General features: G+C 30.4%; 1 protein-coding gene across 1 annotated transcript in view; it reads right to left on the reverse strand.

Moving 5' to 3' along the window:
- LOC124530158 (elongation of very long chain fatty acids protein AAEL008004-like) overlaps positions 1-17456 on the reverse strand; it is a 48567-nt gene that overhangs the window by 5499 nt on the left and 25612 nt on the right. Inside the window, exon 2 of the mRNA XM_047104148.1 lies at positions 3409-3474. Coding sequence (XP_046960104.1) covers positions 3409-3474 — 66 coding nt within the window. The remainder of the gene's footprint in view (positions 1-3408; positions 3475-17456) is intronic.

Consider the following 17456-nt stretch of genomic DNA (forward strand, 5'->3'; position numbering starts at 1 on the left):
ATAGCTATATAAGTAAGAACCGATTATATTATTGTATAATAATGACGAGAACTATCAAATAGCGGTATAACATTGTTTATCATGGGGTCGCACAGCGTGTCTTCTCCTTCCATACTTCCCAGTGTGACGTCATATCATAAGTAACATTCTTTGTAACTATATCTTCTTTCAGATAATCTATCCATCGTTTCTTTAATGTAATATTGTTTATATGTTAAAAAAGGGTTACAACTTTTCAAGGATCTTTCACAGACAGATATCCGCTCCAAGAAAGCGATTTCTTTTCAACGTACTCCTCTAGTCATTTACATAGTACTTATTAATACTAGTCAACATTTTAAAGTGCGAACGTTTATTTGTATTTACAGTAATGTTTAACATCGATATGTTATTTTACTTGTGTGTGCTTAAAACTAATATGTTTGTAAATTTGAAATAAGTTTTGTGGCAAGTTGTATTTGCGCGTTAATTTAAGAATAATAATAGTAATATTATAATAAAGAAACGATTGTATGGATATCGATAAAAATAATGTAAAAATATAATCAAATCGAAGAGAAAAAAAAAAACTATTACCACAAGTACCGATTAAAGAGTTCATTGTTTCTAATGATTTTTGGCTTTCCCTATTTTCAAGAAGAAAACATTATGAGACCAACTCGTGATTTATCTTAACAAAAATAAAATAAAAACATTACAAATCAATTAGTTCAGAATATACAAATCAATACAATTTTTTTCTTAATTCCATATGAGTGAAAAACAAAACACCACACTGGCCCTTTTTTAAGTCAGCTAAATATACACACGCAGTACCTACATATGTTATTTATATGAAATAGCTCTTGTTTTATTGCCCCTTCGATGGAGTCTTAAGCAGAGGGTCAGCTTCACAGGTGACGGCCAGGTTATAACGTTGAGGTGATAAGGGCAACCTTTACCATATATTACACTAAAAAAAACATTTCATTCGTGATGTTTTGGATTTCTAGGTTAATGGTATTCGGGCAGCCAGTATTGTTAGAAAAAAGAATTGATGCATCGAAACTTATTGCTCAAATGAGGGATGACAAAACTTATTGATTTAGCTTGACTTTCTTATAAAATTTATTAAGTTACAGACCGTAGCTTGACCCGCTTATAAAGGAAGATAGAACGAGTGCTAGGTAGGTACTCAGTACTATGCTTACATTTCATATCGTTAAGATATGTAAGTTTGACGAACATTGTATTGATACTTATTATGTTTTAATATTTAAAACATCAACTTTGTCTTACGTATAATATAGACACAGAAGGCTTAAAAGACTTTTTAAATTAAGCAATATAAAAATACCCTTAATTAAAATAGGTCACGAGCAAGATAAATTGTAAAAGTTGCTTTCGATGTTGCAAGCTAATTCGTTGTGGTAAAAATACAAGGGCAACAAAACGATTGTTACGATCATCAACTAAATTAATATTCATGGCATTAGAATAACTTTCGTGATTCTTACATCATTATTAAAACTATGGTTTTTTTTTGTAATTGAAATAGTTTGGTTCAAATGATTTGTAATATAAGACAATGTCTTTTATGTTGTTAAAAATTTGGTTTGAATGCTTGACAAAAACCGCGTGGCAGATAATCATTTGAACGATACGATATTCGATCCGAAATTGTATTCTATTTTCAAACATAGGATAACTTTTTAAAATTATTAGCGGTTATTTCTAGAGCAAAAGGAACAAGATTTTCATCCAATATTTACTTGTGAAAAATTCACCATAATAAAAAATGCAATTCTTCGTTTTTTTAAAATCACGATTCTATATAATCTGTGTACGTTTACGTAAATATCTTGTGTCTAGTATATCTTCAGAAAATCTGGTCATAGCACTGCGTCTCTCAATCTCATTCGAGACGTATCGACACGTACTTAGCAGTTGTCATTTTAATTGTTAACGTTTAATGAGGACTTAAGCAGTAAAAGTCGAATTTTTGGGAACTAAGATGCTATGTCCCTTGTGCCTGTAGTTACACTGGCTCACTCACCCTTCAAACCGGAACACAACAATACTTCTTACTGGTGTTGTGTACTACTCAACCATTTTATATTTAAAATTCTACATTATGTATACCCAAACATATAGTCAAACGTCGACAACGATGACATATTACACGAGTTTTCATTACTTATCTCAAACATTTAGCAGGGATAGTTAAATTGTCAAAACAAACTGTTTGATCGAATCATAAGGAATTTCCCATACAAAATATATGGCATTTCCATATATAACATAGAACATATAGATATACAATTAGTCACGCGTTCTACGTTTGATTGATGGAATATAATCGAATATCATGTGAATATTTTGTGAATTGTAATTTAAAAAAAAATGGATAAAGAAAAATATATTTATGTACAGCATGAACGATCAATATCGTTGCTAGTCATTCAAATTTTCAAACTATTTACAATTTTTTTTAATATTTTTATTTTAAGCAATCGGTTTGACCTATTTCGCACGGATGGTGGTGGTGGATATTTTTTTTAATATATTACCTTTCATTCATATTCTCTTTTCGTTGCTGTTTCTGCCATTTTTAACAATTATTATATCTCAGCTTATTTACACAAAAACCTTTATCAATTATATACCTAAACCTTCCTTAATAATCCGTTTGTCTTTTAGTGAAAGCCGCATGAAAATCCGCCAGTAGTTTGGAGTTTATCGAGAACGTACTCGTACAGTCAGACGTGGCCGATGGTATTTGTTTTATAAATATGTTGTGATATAAATAAAGATGGCTAATAATTTATTTTCTATGTAAAGTAAAAAGTAAAGTAACAGCCTGTAAATTCCCACTGCTGGGCTAAAGGCCTCCTCTCCCTTTGAGGAGAAGGTTTGGAACATATTCCACCACGCTGTTCCAATGCGGGTTGGTGGAATACACATGTGGCAGAATTTCTATGAAATTTGTCACATGCAGGTTTCCTCACGATGTTTTCCTTCACCGCTGAGCACGAGATGAATTATAAAGACAAATTAAGCACATGAATCAGCGGTGCTTGCCTGGGTTTGAACCCGCAATCATCGGTTAAGATGCACGCGTTCTAACCACTGGGCCATCTCGACTCATATTTTCTATGTTTATGTAATAATTCTTTTACAATTAGCGGAAATATATAAATTTACAAAGTGATTAAATCAAACCTTTTAAATCATTTCCGTAACGACGTATATACAAATGACTTAGATTCTATCTGCTTTACAATTCACGATTGACGAATACATACTGTAATTATCATTGTGTTTTAATATATTTGTAAATGCTACAATTGATTTGAATTTTTTTTTTAATATTACTTTAGATCTCGGAAATTGATTTCAAGTTAAAAATATTATATAATTTTTACTCACCACTGTTTCTCTCCATGAACCGTTTGTACGAATCAACAATAGACATGTTGTAGCTTGATGCGGCTCCTGTAAGAGAACAAAAACAATTGAATTTATATTGACTAAGAAGTCTCTTATAACAGTCTCCCATATGTACTAATAATATCCGAAAATGACTTGTTTGTACAACAAGACGTAAAAAAATGGAATTAAAAAAGGCAAATTCTGAATATTTTTAGCTTTGTAAATCAAATTGTAATCATTAATAGTGTATTACAGATGTATTACAAGTATGTTTTAAAATTTAACGGATTAACACATACAGATAGAGCACACGGACCATAACGGTGAGGCAACCGAAGCGAATTTGCATATGTATTTTTTGTATTCGCTTTTATTGATTTACTAAAGGTTGTTGTGAATACATTTATCAACGACTAATAATAGTTTGATCTCATGGTCGTCTCATAATCATCATTTTGAAAGGAAGAAAATAATAACAAAAGAAAATCGTCGATTTTAACTAAGATATTTTCAAATAAGGCTATTAGTTCTAATTGAATAGGAAAAAAATGTATTGATATTTTTAGTTCCTAATTATAGTAAGTACGTCAAATGTACTAATTTTAGTAAAAAAAGAATCGAGGATAAAGTAAATTATGTAGCACGTAAATTAAGCATAAACAAAGTCACGTATCTTGTACTAGTAATAGATGTTATTGTTACAAATGTTGCTACCTACTAAAATACAAAGTATTTTAAACGATTTAATTTTACAACCGTTTTATATAGCAATTATAACGCAATAACGTATAAGTTACAATCGTGAAATTTTGATGTAATCCCCTCTATGAAGTATATAATTATGACAGTTAAATTTTATTATTTATTGCTTAGAGATAAATATAACACTCAAACAAATGTCAAATTGTATATTGATACATTGCAACAACGATACATTGCCTCAGGAAAAAAAAATACTGAAAGACGACCCGACTTCGCCCGGTTTAAATAAATAAAACTAATCAAATTCGGTTTATTCCTTACTTTTTCATAAATATTCATATAATTTATTGTTATTTTTCATCGAGTCTACCGTCTTCCTACACAAAATTATTGTTTGGAACACAATTTCTGAACGCACCCGTAAACGTCAAACATGGACCCCCGTTCAACTGTTATGTCATTGAATTTTCTGGATTTATTATCGAAATATCTCGATTAAACTAATTATGTGGATATATGTTATCTATTAAAAAATAATTGATTTCTAACGATCTATAATCGTGGAAAAATTTCGATCGAGTCTTTTGTAGACTTTTACGAAATTATTAATATATCTTATGTTATTATGAATATTTGAAGAACGAAAAATAATACAATAGTACACGCGAAATTATTGTTATTTATTTTATTAAAATTTTGTAAGTTTTATTATAAATATATTATTGGAAGGAAAAATAAAAAGCGATCGTCGTACTTACAAGTTCAAGTCTGAAGAAATCAGAGGCTCAATTCAAGGACGTAGACCTACTTTTTGGAGCGATCGTTCGCGGAACAAGGTCAAACAGCAACTACTCTCACCGCCGATCGAAAACGACGATTTCAACTCAAATGAAATTAAATTAGTCGATTATGAAAATAGTAATTATCCTTCAGATGCGTAATAAAATGAATGCTTTCGATTTTACGCAATGAAATTATAAGAATCGGCCATTTGACTAATTATGTTAATTATTATGAGTTATGATATCATAATTTATAATTATCTAGCTATCCATTTCGGCTTCACATGGGTAGAAAAAGGTTATATCTACAAAGTTTATGGTGTAGGAAAAGCAATCTTTTTTTACTTTGTTGGAATAAAAACATACTCCGACAAAGAACAACTTATCACCTTAATCGGATATATCAACTTAATCGGATATATTGCACGCAAGAGGGAAATTAATTTTCGTCAAGAAGATGAATATTATTTCCAACAATTTCAAACCACTCAAAATAGTAGATAACAAACTTTAAAGATTCAACTTCATATGTTTTATACATCGTACTGTAATACATTTACGTATTTATGAACATACAATATTTTACGTACATTATTGTATGAGCTAGCTGCTTGGAGCATATCATAAGACCAAACTCGAATGCAGAGACTATTGGCGACAAACAGCATGGAACTCGCTTTTGTCTTCTACTTTCATCACCAGATTTTCTGGATACTCTATATCAGAATGATATAAAGAAAAATATATTCTAAAGTAAAAGAAAAAGTAACAGTCTGTAAATTTCCCACTGCTGGGCTAAGGCCTCCTCCCCCATTAAGGAGAGGGTTTGGAACAACCACGCTGTTCCAATGCGGAGAATGCACAACTTACACGAGATTAATTATAAACACAAATTAAGAACATATACTATATGGTGGTGCTTGCCTGGGTTTGAACCCGAAATCGTCCATCTCAGCTCTAAAAATATTCTTGTTAAAGTATATCTTTGTTTTAAGAAAAATACTGTAGATTTATTTATTGGTTTTGCTATAATCGTAAAATGTTTCAATAATCATTAACATCCATATTTTACATCTGCTTGGAAACCCAGGGGTCACGTTGTAATTTTTGGCTCAAGAAATCCTCATAAGATAAGTATTTCAAAAAAATCGAAGATAATAATAATGATTACAATATTTTCTTGAAAGATTTTATCAGAGATGGCTTTTATTTAAGGAGAAAAGCTGCTTCTGAGTGAACTGCGTTACTTAGTCACCATAGACAAATCACAAATATCTGCAAATATAGGCAGTAGAGCAGATATTCGAAAGCATTACGTGTTTCTCCAGGGAAAACGATACCAATTTCAAACTTCGGAGAATTAATTGAGCAAAAGAATTATGTTTTTTGTACCGACCAGTAATTTGTGCTAGAAACTTTGGTACTCGGAGGCTCATTCTTACAAACGTCTCCCTGGAAGTAGTTAGAGAAGGAAAATAATAATAATGGCTTTTATGGCTCACCGAAATAGAGAGCAGACATATTTGAATTGAGACTAGCTGTTGTTGTACGAAATAAAGAACATCATTTCCATATGGTTGAAATATAAAAAAATAATCATAATGGGTTTAATGAAAATTTATGTTCCAATTGATGACAAGGTTATTTAAAGGTTAAACACCATTGCATCAAGATGAGATAAAGCAAGCACAACACGAATTCTCTTAAGGTGAAGCGACATCGTTGTGATCAAGAAAATATTTTACGTTTTCACTATATATACAAAGACCAGCTGAACAAAGAGATACACAAGACGACTTGAAACCGATTTCAGTTAAGGACAATTTTAGGTACAATTTGGGGGTAAATCCTGCATAACTCTGTTACCTTCCAATGATCCCTTGCAATGAATTTCGTAAATTTCACTTGCGACAAAGAAAAAAATAATAGTCGCACCACAACATAATATCTACTGGAAAAATATGATGACATTTCTATTTCCCAGCTCTCGATGATAAATTTATAAAGATTTCATTTTCTGTATTTTTGTATTTTGGGTCTCCAGATCCGACGTAACACTGAGAATATTATTATAGTTTACAGTTACATAACTTTTGGTTCGCTTACACGTTTCACGTGCTAAATTGTCATCATATTTAATCATTAAATGTATCAACCAAACGTTAGATCTGCGTGTAAATAAGATGAAAAACGTAGAGGACGATGTTTTTTTTTTTGTCTATACACAAGACATATAGAGTAGAGATTTATTTGTTTTAATAATTCTGTTAAATTTGTAAGAAAAAACCTATATTTAATTTACTATTTATGGAAGCTGTGATAGCGTATTCGGTAGCATCCGCCATGTTTCGTTAATATTCGTCCAAACGAATTCAAGGTCACGCTTAAACAATATAATATACCTAAATATACTACGTTTAATATTTTGATATAACTTTTAACGTAATATATGACTTATTTATATGTAAAAATAATAATAAATTTTTTCGTCTCAGTGATTTTTATGTATTGAAATAAAAACTATTTAAGTATTTTTAATGTTTTTATTATGATTTTTTTATCAGGAAACTTTAAAATATTGTACGTTTTTTGTGTATGTCGTTTTTAAATATTTTTATATCTGTGCACATAGCCATCATTTAATCACATTTGCAAAATAATTATTTCCGTAATTGCTTATTTATAGAACGAGGCGCTCTTGTTTAAAAAGTATGGCAAATTATAATAATTTAATATAATTCAATTTTGGGATAGAGTTTACCCAAATAAATGGTTGGTCAACGAATCAAACTCAAATTCATTTATTCAACATAGAAGCATTACACTTACTTATTGATGGTCAAATTAGACTCTACCACTGGTTCGGAAAAAGGAACACCCTGACCTGAGAAGAACCGGCGAAAGAAACTCAGCGATAAAAACTGTCTACAACTCGTGGACTGACAGTGATTACATCAGGGGGCTTGCAAGTGCAATGCCGACCTTTTATGGATTGAACATGCTCTTTCTTGAAGGTCAGGTCATATCGGTTTGGAAAAACCGCGTCTAAAAGCTGTCAGAGTGATCGTGTGACGCAGAAATCGGTTGTGGATCGCTAGACTTGTTTATCTTACGAAACGCAATTAATTGGAATAAAATATACATTCGCTGTTTATATGCACGTATTTATCCGAAAGAACAATTAGAGCTATGATATATACATATTTATATATTTCCACCAACCCGCATTTGAACAGCGTGGTGGAATATGTTCCAAAACGTAGAAAAGGAGGAGTGGAAGAGGAGGCCTTAGCTCAGCTGTGGGAAATTTTCAGGCTGTTACTTTACTTTACTACTACTCGTATATGAATTATATGTCGTATAAAATCAGACTATACATAGTAAGTTCTATTTTTTTACCTGCATTTGTTTTTATTTTTAATTTTTTGAGTATATTTTTATATCATCGAAGTGCTTCTTGCTTAGAGAGCAAAACGAAAAGCGTTTCAGAAATAACTACATAATGACTTTTCTTATTATAAACAATCTATTCATTGATTTACTAATAACATAACACGTAGTTACTAAAGACTATTGAACGCATTAATCTTATAGAATACATCGGATTGCTAAGGAAATTACTAGAAAAATAGCTGTCAGTTATATGCAGTGATTAAGCATAAAAAGTATATATTACTGCATTACATAATGTTTCCTAGAATTTGAATAATTCTCAATTATCTATAAACTCAAGTTATAATACATTAGTCTTACGGTTACAATAGCGTTAACTGCTATGGTTCACTTTAATGGCTTTTGATATTAAAATTATTGAAATAAGTTTGGATATATTCATATACAAAAAAGTAATGCTATTTTTTTATATATATTTCATCCGCATTAAACATGATATTATGTAGTATATAATGTCTCTATTAATGGGCTATATAACGTGAAAAGTTTTATCCAAATCAGTCTGGCGGATATTGACATGAGCGCGTTCTAATTACAAATTTCTCAGTTATTATCATATTGCCATAGATACAAATAAAAATGTTAATTTAGTTTGTGTTTAAGTATGTGCAATATGAGTTTAATTGTCTTGAGAATTAGTTCTTTTATTTCTCACTTACGTCATTAACGTACACATTGTAAGAAGATAATATCAAATAAAAGTTTCTTATTCGAATTGAGGAAAAAAGTTGTACAAACTTAAACAAAGTAAAAACTTTTTTAAGATATAAGCTGAATATTTAATGACATTTACCTACTGTAGACTACGATATTTTAAGAAATTTAAACTATTCGTTGTGCCTGTACATAATTAGATAAATAGGCTCTATCGTTCTTCGAAGTTTTATAATTGAAACAAATAAAAAAATAAATTAATATAAAATTATAAGAAAAAGTTTTTAAAGAAACACCTTTGATTAAAAAATATACGATAAAAGGAATTTAATAAACATACAGTATTGTTTGTATGGAAATATAATAATAAATTTTACTATGTCAATGTTAAAATTTACATAGAAAGAAGTTTTTTATAATGTATTTATGAATAAAGAAAACATTAACACTGTTGTGTAAAGGCTCTTTTTTGTAATTTAATATAAAAAAATAAATACTCCACTTTTAATACATTATAGTGGTCAGATATTTATATACGAAAGACAATTGTTTCTTACTAAGTTACAGATTCGGCGTTTTAATAAAATTGGCTTGGTTGCCTTACACTAACTAACATATTTTGTAAGTACGAATGTCACTCACACATATAAACCCCACTAATAACTTAATATGGAGGCGCCTTCGTAATTAAATCGATCTAAAGCCACGCGATGGCTATTGTTTGAACGAGCTAAATAATTATATTAAAAAGATTATTACTGTGTTTTCTTAAACGCTACTACTGTATGCTGATGAGTTATCTTATTTGAAATATTATTTACACACAGCACAAACAAATTTTTTCAAATATTATTAGTTACTGTATTTTACCTTAATCTCTGCAGGGATATAGTTCCTCGTCAAAGAAAAGGACTAAAAACAGTAAAATTCCTTTAAAACAACTTCTGCTGCTATTAAAACTACTAATGACTAATAATTACTCACATAAGACTACGAATTAAATAAAACTATCATTATTGAAAGTCTCATCAAAATCGGTTCAGCCTTCAGTGATTAAACAATGTATTTATGTTTTAAGTATCTCGTAAAAATGTATGGGTATTTATTAATTTAATATTTTTGTGTTATTACTAACAGACATTTCATATCTTTTTAATATATATGTAGATGTTGTTTCGCAAATATGTATATTATAAGCATTAACCGATGGGGACGACCTTCCGTTTTAACATAATTAAATACATGATATAGAATTATGTATGCAGAATTGACTAATATTAAAATATTCCGTCACAATAAAACATATTTAATTTCAGCACCAACAAATTTTTACATACTAGCTCTGCCTAGCAGTTTTGCCGACATACATTTGCTAACTTTATTCCATTTATAAATTTCTGATACACTATTTTGATTTGTGTGTCAGAATGAAAAATTAAATAAACATATTTATCTTAGGTATTCTACTGTCAAAAAACAATACACAGTATTATTGTATTCCGATTTGAATGGTGAGCGAATCTTTGTAATTACAGGTGCATAATACATGACGTCATTACCAAGGTTGGTGGTGCATTATCGATATAAGGAATGGTCAATACTTCTTACAACACCAAGTTTGTGAGCGTGGGTGACCACTTACATTCAGGTGGCTTATTTTGCCGGTCGCCTTCAAGTCTCATTAAAAAAAATAGATTTTTCATGTATTGTTCGATAGATCGTGCGTTTCATCTACTCATAAGTTATATAATATCAATATATAGCATAAAACAAAGTCGCTTTCTCTGTCCCTATATTCCAATGTCTAATCTAGTCAAATCTTTAAAACTAACGCAATGGATTTTGATGCGGTTTTTGTTAATAGATAGAATGATTCGAGAGGATGGTAATACATGGACAATGTAGTAAAAAACTCTGATAATTATAGAAGTTTGTAATGTGATGTCGTAAATAATCAAATTCTGTAATAAATATTGTAAGCCGGGGCGGGTCGCTAGTCAAGAACAAATATTAAGATAAAATTCCGTGCAATATTTCGGATAAGATCATTTGTTCCGAAATACTTCATGGAATTTTATCGGTAATATTATTTCATTAACAAATATTTCTATCTAATTAATATCACATTACCGATAATTATTATTGCATTGCTTTTGAATTATGTAATCAAAACTTGAAAATTTCACAATTGTAATTCCAAGCACTTAATGATAATAATTAAAGTCATATTATATTACAATTCAATTGATATTTAGTGCACGAAGTAAGAATAAAGTTATCTCAATATATAGGTATTGATTACAAATAATTATTATTACAACATTATACTTAACGGCCTCATACAGTATGTACGTATTACTCTGAAAAGCTACTTTGTATTTGTATTGCTACTCTGTGTAAGGTACGCAAAATTATATTATACTATCTTTCTCCGGTTTTGTGGTCGTAAGTTGTAGGTATAAAAAAATCCTTTAACAAGGACATATACCAAATTTAGTTCGTTGGTCTACTCATAAAAGTGAAACTCACAGACAGACAAATTAGAATCGAAATTTAAACTTCGAAAGCGAACTTGGATTTCTTTCCAAAAAAAAACCGTACCAGTTCATTACGAAAACCTTAGAAAGTAAGATGCCCTATCATTTTGCCTATTAGTTACACGGTCATGGTAACATTAAAATCAACAGTGTATAGTACGACACAACTTAGATGTCGCATCGGCAAAATTCGTAAAACCAATCACATCCGAGTTGGGTACGCGATCCCAAATTATTATCAATATTTGTTTCTCATGCAAATATGATCTTTGCACAAACGTAATAACTTGTAATATCACATGACCTAATATATTCGTCAATATGACGCGTCGATTTACATGCACTTGCTTTCTCTGACACGTGAATCTATAGAGACGAATTATAGCGTCGAATGGCGCGATAGGGAGCTATTTCTATTGGTTGTGTAAATCGGCAGTAATCGGTTTTATTTTCATTCCATTGCATTTTCCGATGCTACATCTAATTTGTGTCGTACTATAACAAAGTATTGACGTTTGAACCCATATGTACTTACACGAATTTCTTACGCCAGAAAAAAGTCTATCTTTAATCTACTACTATTTAAACGTAATAATTATATATATAAACTGCTACAACAATAACTAAATTTCATTCGCACGATAATATACATATCAAAAGAATAACAACGTCTTAGGTGTAAATTCATTTAAATAAAAGTAATTTATGAGTGTCAAAACATAAGGTTGATTTTTGAATGACAGTACTCGTACACAAGTGAATTTCACGTTAAAAGACGAAATGTAGTAACATGGTATGAAAATGTGTCCATTGTTATTTGACGTAAAAATACAAACAATAACTGTATAATTGCTTGTTTTATTACATTGTAACGTAAGTAAGTAGAACTATAAATTTTGTAATATGTAAATGTATATAAAACTATGCAAACAAACACAAAAATATAAAATAAAACACGTCAGCTCATAATGGCCGCGTAGCGTCATAATGATTTCTAAATGTGCTTAATAAATAATTAAATAAGTTAACAAGTTTTGTCCTAAACTTATTCGCCCCATTTATGACTTCCTCCCTCCTAAAGTCCCTCACCCTATAAAATGTTTGTTGACGTTTGTTTTTAGTCCATTTTGTTTAATCTTATGTAAATATATCAAATTTAATAAAAGTAAGTTGTGAAAAGTCCATTTTTTCATATTTTATTACATATATAGTTTATAATACTAACAACTATTTTTAATTAACCTATTTTATTATTAACTCTTAATGTTTGTGTTGTTCTAGGTTAAGGATTAACAAGGAAATTAATACTACTATTCTTGGCTTTAAAAATTCAGTTGAGTTTAGTGTCTCAACAGTACCGATCAACCTCATTCGTGTCTTCTCCATCCTACGTGACATTGGCGAAATAATCTGTGCCCTGCTGGCACAACTAAAAATCAAAAATCAAAATCAAAATAAACTTTATTCAAGTAGGCTTTTATAAGCACTTTTGAATCGTCATTTTACAATTAAGTGAAGCTACCACCGGTTCGGAAAGTAGATTCTACCGAGAAGAACCGGCAAGAAACTCAGTAGTTACTCTTGTTTAACATTTAAAAAATACAACGTCATGTTAATTAAATACAATTATTTCAATTAATGTATCCTGCTTGGAAGTCAACAGGTATTAACTCCACGCTTTTTTATCATCTATAAAACTGGTATCGAATAATATGCTTTTTCTACCAATGTATTTTTTACAAAGGATTTGAATTTACTAAACGGCAAAGTTAAAAATTTCTGCGGAATTTTATTATAGAAACGGATACCTTGCCCCAAGAAGGATTTATTGAGTTTGCGGAGTCGGAAACTTGGCATTAAAAGCCATTAAACTAAGAATTGAAAGTTAACAAGTTACCTATAAACGTCACTACTGTCTAACTCCTACATCTATAACAATATTTTTCATCAAATAAAAAAAAAATCGTTAATATATTAGGTATTGAGACACTATTGAACTTGGTATCAAATAGTTCAAATACATATATTCAGTATAAACATACATAATATATTATTTAAATTTTAAAATACTATTTTGTTTGGTGATTCGAAAAAATAAAAAATATATACTTAAAAAACGCTTCATGAGAATGTGTTAATGATTTACAAATTAGCTAATTAATTATTAAAATAATTCTAACTTTCGAGTAGGTAGGTTAATATTAACGACGTATTGTGCTAAGGAATTTGTCACTACTAATAAAACATGAGAAAATTTTAGTATATTCTTACAAAAATCACTTAAACTATATTTATTTTAGATATTAATATACAATTAGATGCGTTTCGCAGTTTCACTTTTCATACATTCATATAAATAAATAATATAGATATAAATAAATTTTGGACAACATCACATACATTACTCTGATCCCAATGTAAGTAGCTAAAGCACTTGTGTTATGGAAAATCAGAATTAACAAAGGTACCACAAACACCCAGACCCAATACAACATAGAAAACTAATGAATTTTCTACATCGACACGGCCGGGAATCGAACCCGGGACCTCGGAGTAGCGTACCCATGAAAACCGGTGTACACACCACTCGACCACGGAGGTCGTCAAAATTTATAATACAAAAAAATATTCAAGGAGTTACTATGAATAGCAGAATATTTCCATTAATTACGTTTATGATCTGAACTGTAATTGCACGAAAATTTACATAATGGATACAACAACAAATTGCACATGTTACCTTTCGAAATTCAATAACAACACCGGTAATGTGATTTTGTAAGAACAAATTTTAGAATCTTGTTGAATAAGATCGTGAAATATCAGAGAGATCAAAATGATTCGCAAAACCAAAACGGGATATCAGTCTAAATCGGTTTTTAACATTTCACAAGTAAAGAAACGAAGTTAGTTATTACAAAATAGCCAAAGCATCATCTAAACATGAGTACAATTACATTTTTATAGATGTTGAATATAAAGTAAAGTAAAAAAACAGCTTGTAAATTTCCCACTTCTGGGCTAAGGCCTCTTCCATTAAGGAGAGGGGTTGGAACATATTCCACCACGTTGTTCTAATGCGGGTTGGTGGAATGCACATGTGGCAGAATTTCGATGAAATTAGACACATGCAGGTTTCCTTACGATGTTTTCCTTCACCGCCGAGCACGAGATGAATTATTATAAACAATAATTAAGCACATACATATATGTAGTGGTGCTTGCCTGGGTTTCAACCCGAAATCATCGATTAAGATGCACGCGTTCCAACCACTGGGCTGGGATGTTAAATATGCTTGCTTTTATTTCACTGATCATTGAGGTGTAAAAAAATAAAATTATTCTAAATTAAAAAATTCAGAAGTCTATTATTATCTTATGGATATGAAAGTCGATTATAATTTGAAAATAGAACGCATTCTTTATGTCGCACACGATTAAAAAATGAACATAAAAAACCATAATTAATGTAACATAAAATTAATTATTAATTTGTCGTTGAAATGATCTTGACCTAAGTTTGGTTGCGAGAAATTCACACTTACGTAAATTGCCCTGAGGTGTAAGCTGGAAACGTGACTCACAATAAAGAGGTTCTATGTAATCTCGCTATTGTATCTTCGACCATTTATTTAAAAAGTAAATAACTTATTATGGAAGATTTGAAGGCCAACAAGAGGCCCCACCCACGGCGTTACTGTGGAATATTGAATATGCCTTTTTGGCTAGTGGCTACCTACGAGGCTGCAGATTGGTAGCCAATTGTATTGAGAATAACAAAATACTGTTTGTCCTGTGTTTTCCGTTTTCCGTCCGAATGGAAAGCGTGCGCTCTTGGTCGTGATAATAAGTCTCGCGCAGATGATATATTTCCTTAAAATAAGTTGTCAAAATATTGTAATTATGAGATCAGAATGTTAATGTTACCCATAAGTGTATATATATTTTTCACTCCTAGATAAATACTTTAAGAGAAAATGGTATATTGAATAACAATTACTTTCAATTCTAATAAAATGTATATTTATATATTAAGTCTTTTGTACATACATAATTACATAAAGATCAACTAACGCCTTAAATTGCAACTTATTAAATTATACTAGAGGTTGCAGTAAATACATATATACTAACCATATAATAAAATTGGAGTGTCTGTTTGTAATATTAAAATATCCCTTTATTACACTATGCATATGTATACACGGTACATATACTAAAATAACATTTTGTACAATTTTTGTCCGTTTTTCTGTCTGTCTGTTTGTTCTGACTAATCTCTGGAATGGCTGGACCGATTTAAACAGGACTTTCTCTGTCATACAACTGGTTTAATAAGGAGTAACTTAGGCTACAGTAATATTTAGTTTTTGTTAAATTCAAACGCGTACAAGGTCGGGCACAGCTAGTTTTTTAATAATAATAATTTGTAGTCATTTGATGTCATGTATTGGTTTAAATGAATGACAGAATCGTGCGCCATCCATCAAGTATCAAGATATATTTAATAGTTGTATTTACATACCTAATGTATGCATTATGTAGTATTTAGTGACGATTTTATTTAATGAAACATAATACGAGTAAGTAAAGAAGGTTTTTGTAAAAATTAATTAATGAAACTATAATTTGACCGCCGTGTTAAAATCATTTGAATATGTAATCGTGTTACATAATATTTGATTGTTAATTTGAATTAAATCGTATAATTAAGTAATATTTTAAGTATGCGCTGATTGTTTATGGCGATAATAGTCACAGTCACGTGGCATGGAAGGCACGCATAGCCGTGTTGCACTTAAACCTTTTTTGGAGTATTGGATTTGCTTTCTCGTAAGGGAAAAAAAATCGACATTATCTCTGGTCGGTTCTTATTAATATTCCGAACGGTGGTAGATATTTTTAAAAATATATTTCGGAGAAGAATAATTTGATAAAGGTAGACTTGATTTAAAAAATATATTCTTAGTGCGAATCTATCTACATACAATATAAGCTGGAGTATTTGAATTTGAACGATTTTCAATGTTAAAAAGTAAGTTTTTCCTATTTTTTTTTGTTTTTTCGAATGGACTATTGTTATTAACAGCCTTGACAACGCCACCCATACGTCAATCTATTGAATCGTCATTTTATAGAACTGTTTAAAATTAAAGCTATCACCAGTTGGAATATAGGTTCTACTGAGAAGAGCCGGTGAGAAGATAAATCCTGGCTGAATATCAACAATTACTAGGTCCACGCTTTTTTATTAATTATATAGCCAACCTTATGTTGTGCAAAATATTATGCATTTGTAAATGTATTTTTAAAATAATACGGTATTGGGAGTCCTAAGGGCCTCTTGGAAGTCTGAACGTCGGCTTCGGACGCCGTCAACACCGGGAGTGTTTATGTACAAAACGTGTCAAAGACACATTGTTAATTAATTTCGCCTAAAGTGTAGCTGATGGGTTTCACGCCTAGTTGGTCAATGGCCTCTATTCGCAACCTTAACATTCCCTTTACGATATTAGTACAACGTTAGTCCTTATGGCTATAAGCATAGGAGTTATAATTGCATTTATATAAACAGCTCGTACGTGATAAATTATATCTAACGTTTTTCAAGGTCTAAATAAGAAAGTAGTCAAAAATATGCCCGATATTTGACATTCCGATCATCTGATTTTTTTCAATAATATGATCTAAGCGTTTAAAACTAGTACTATTTACAAAAAACCTTATTCATAATCGTGTTGAAATCGAAGGCGATTATGACTGAATTAAAACGAAGTAAGTAGATGACAGAAGACTGCATTCTATCATATTGGTATATTTCACGCTAAACATTATTGGTTTAAATCATTACAATAACATTACTATGCATATACATTACAACAGTACCTCCGTTAACATTTACAACTACACACCCTAA

Source organism: Vanessa cardui, chromosome 6, assembly GCF_905220365.1.
Source record: "Vanessa cardui chromosome 6, ilVanCard2.1, whole genome shotgun sequence".
NCBI lineage: Eukaryota > Metazoa > Arthropoda > Insecta > Lepidoptera > Nymphalidae > Vanessa > Vanessa cardui.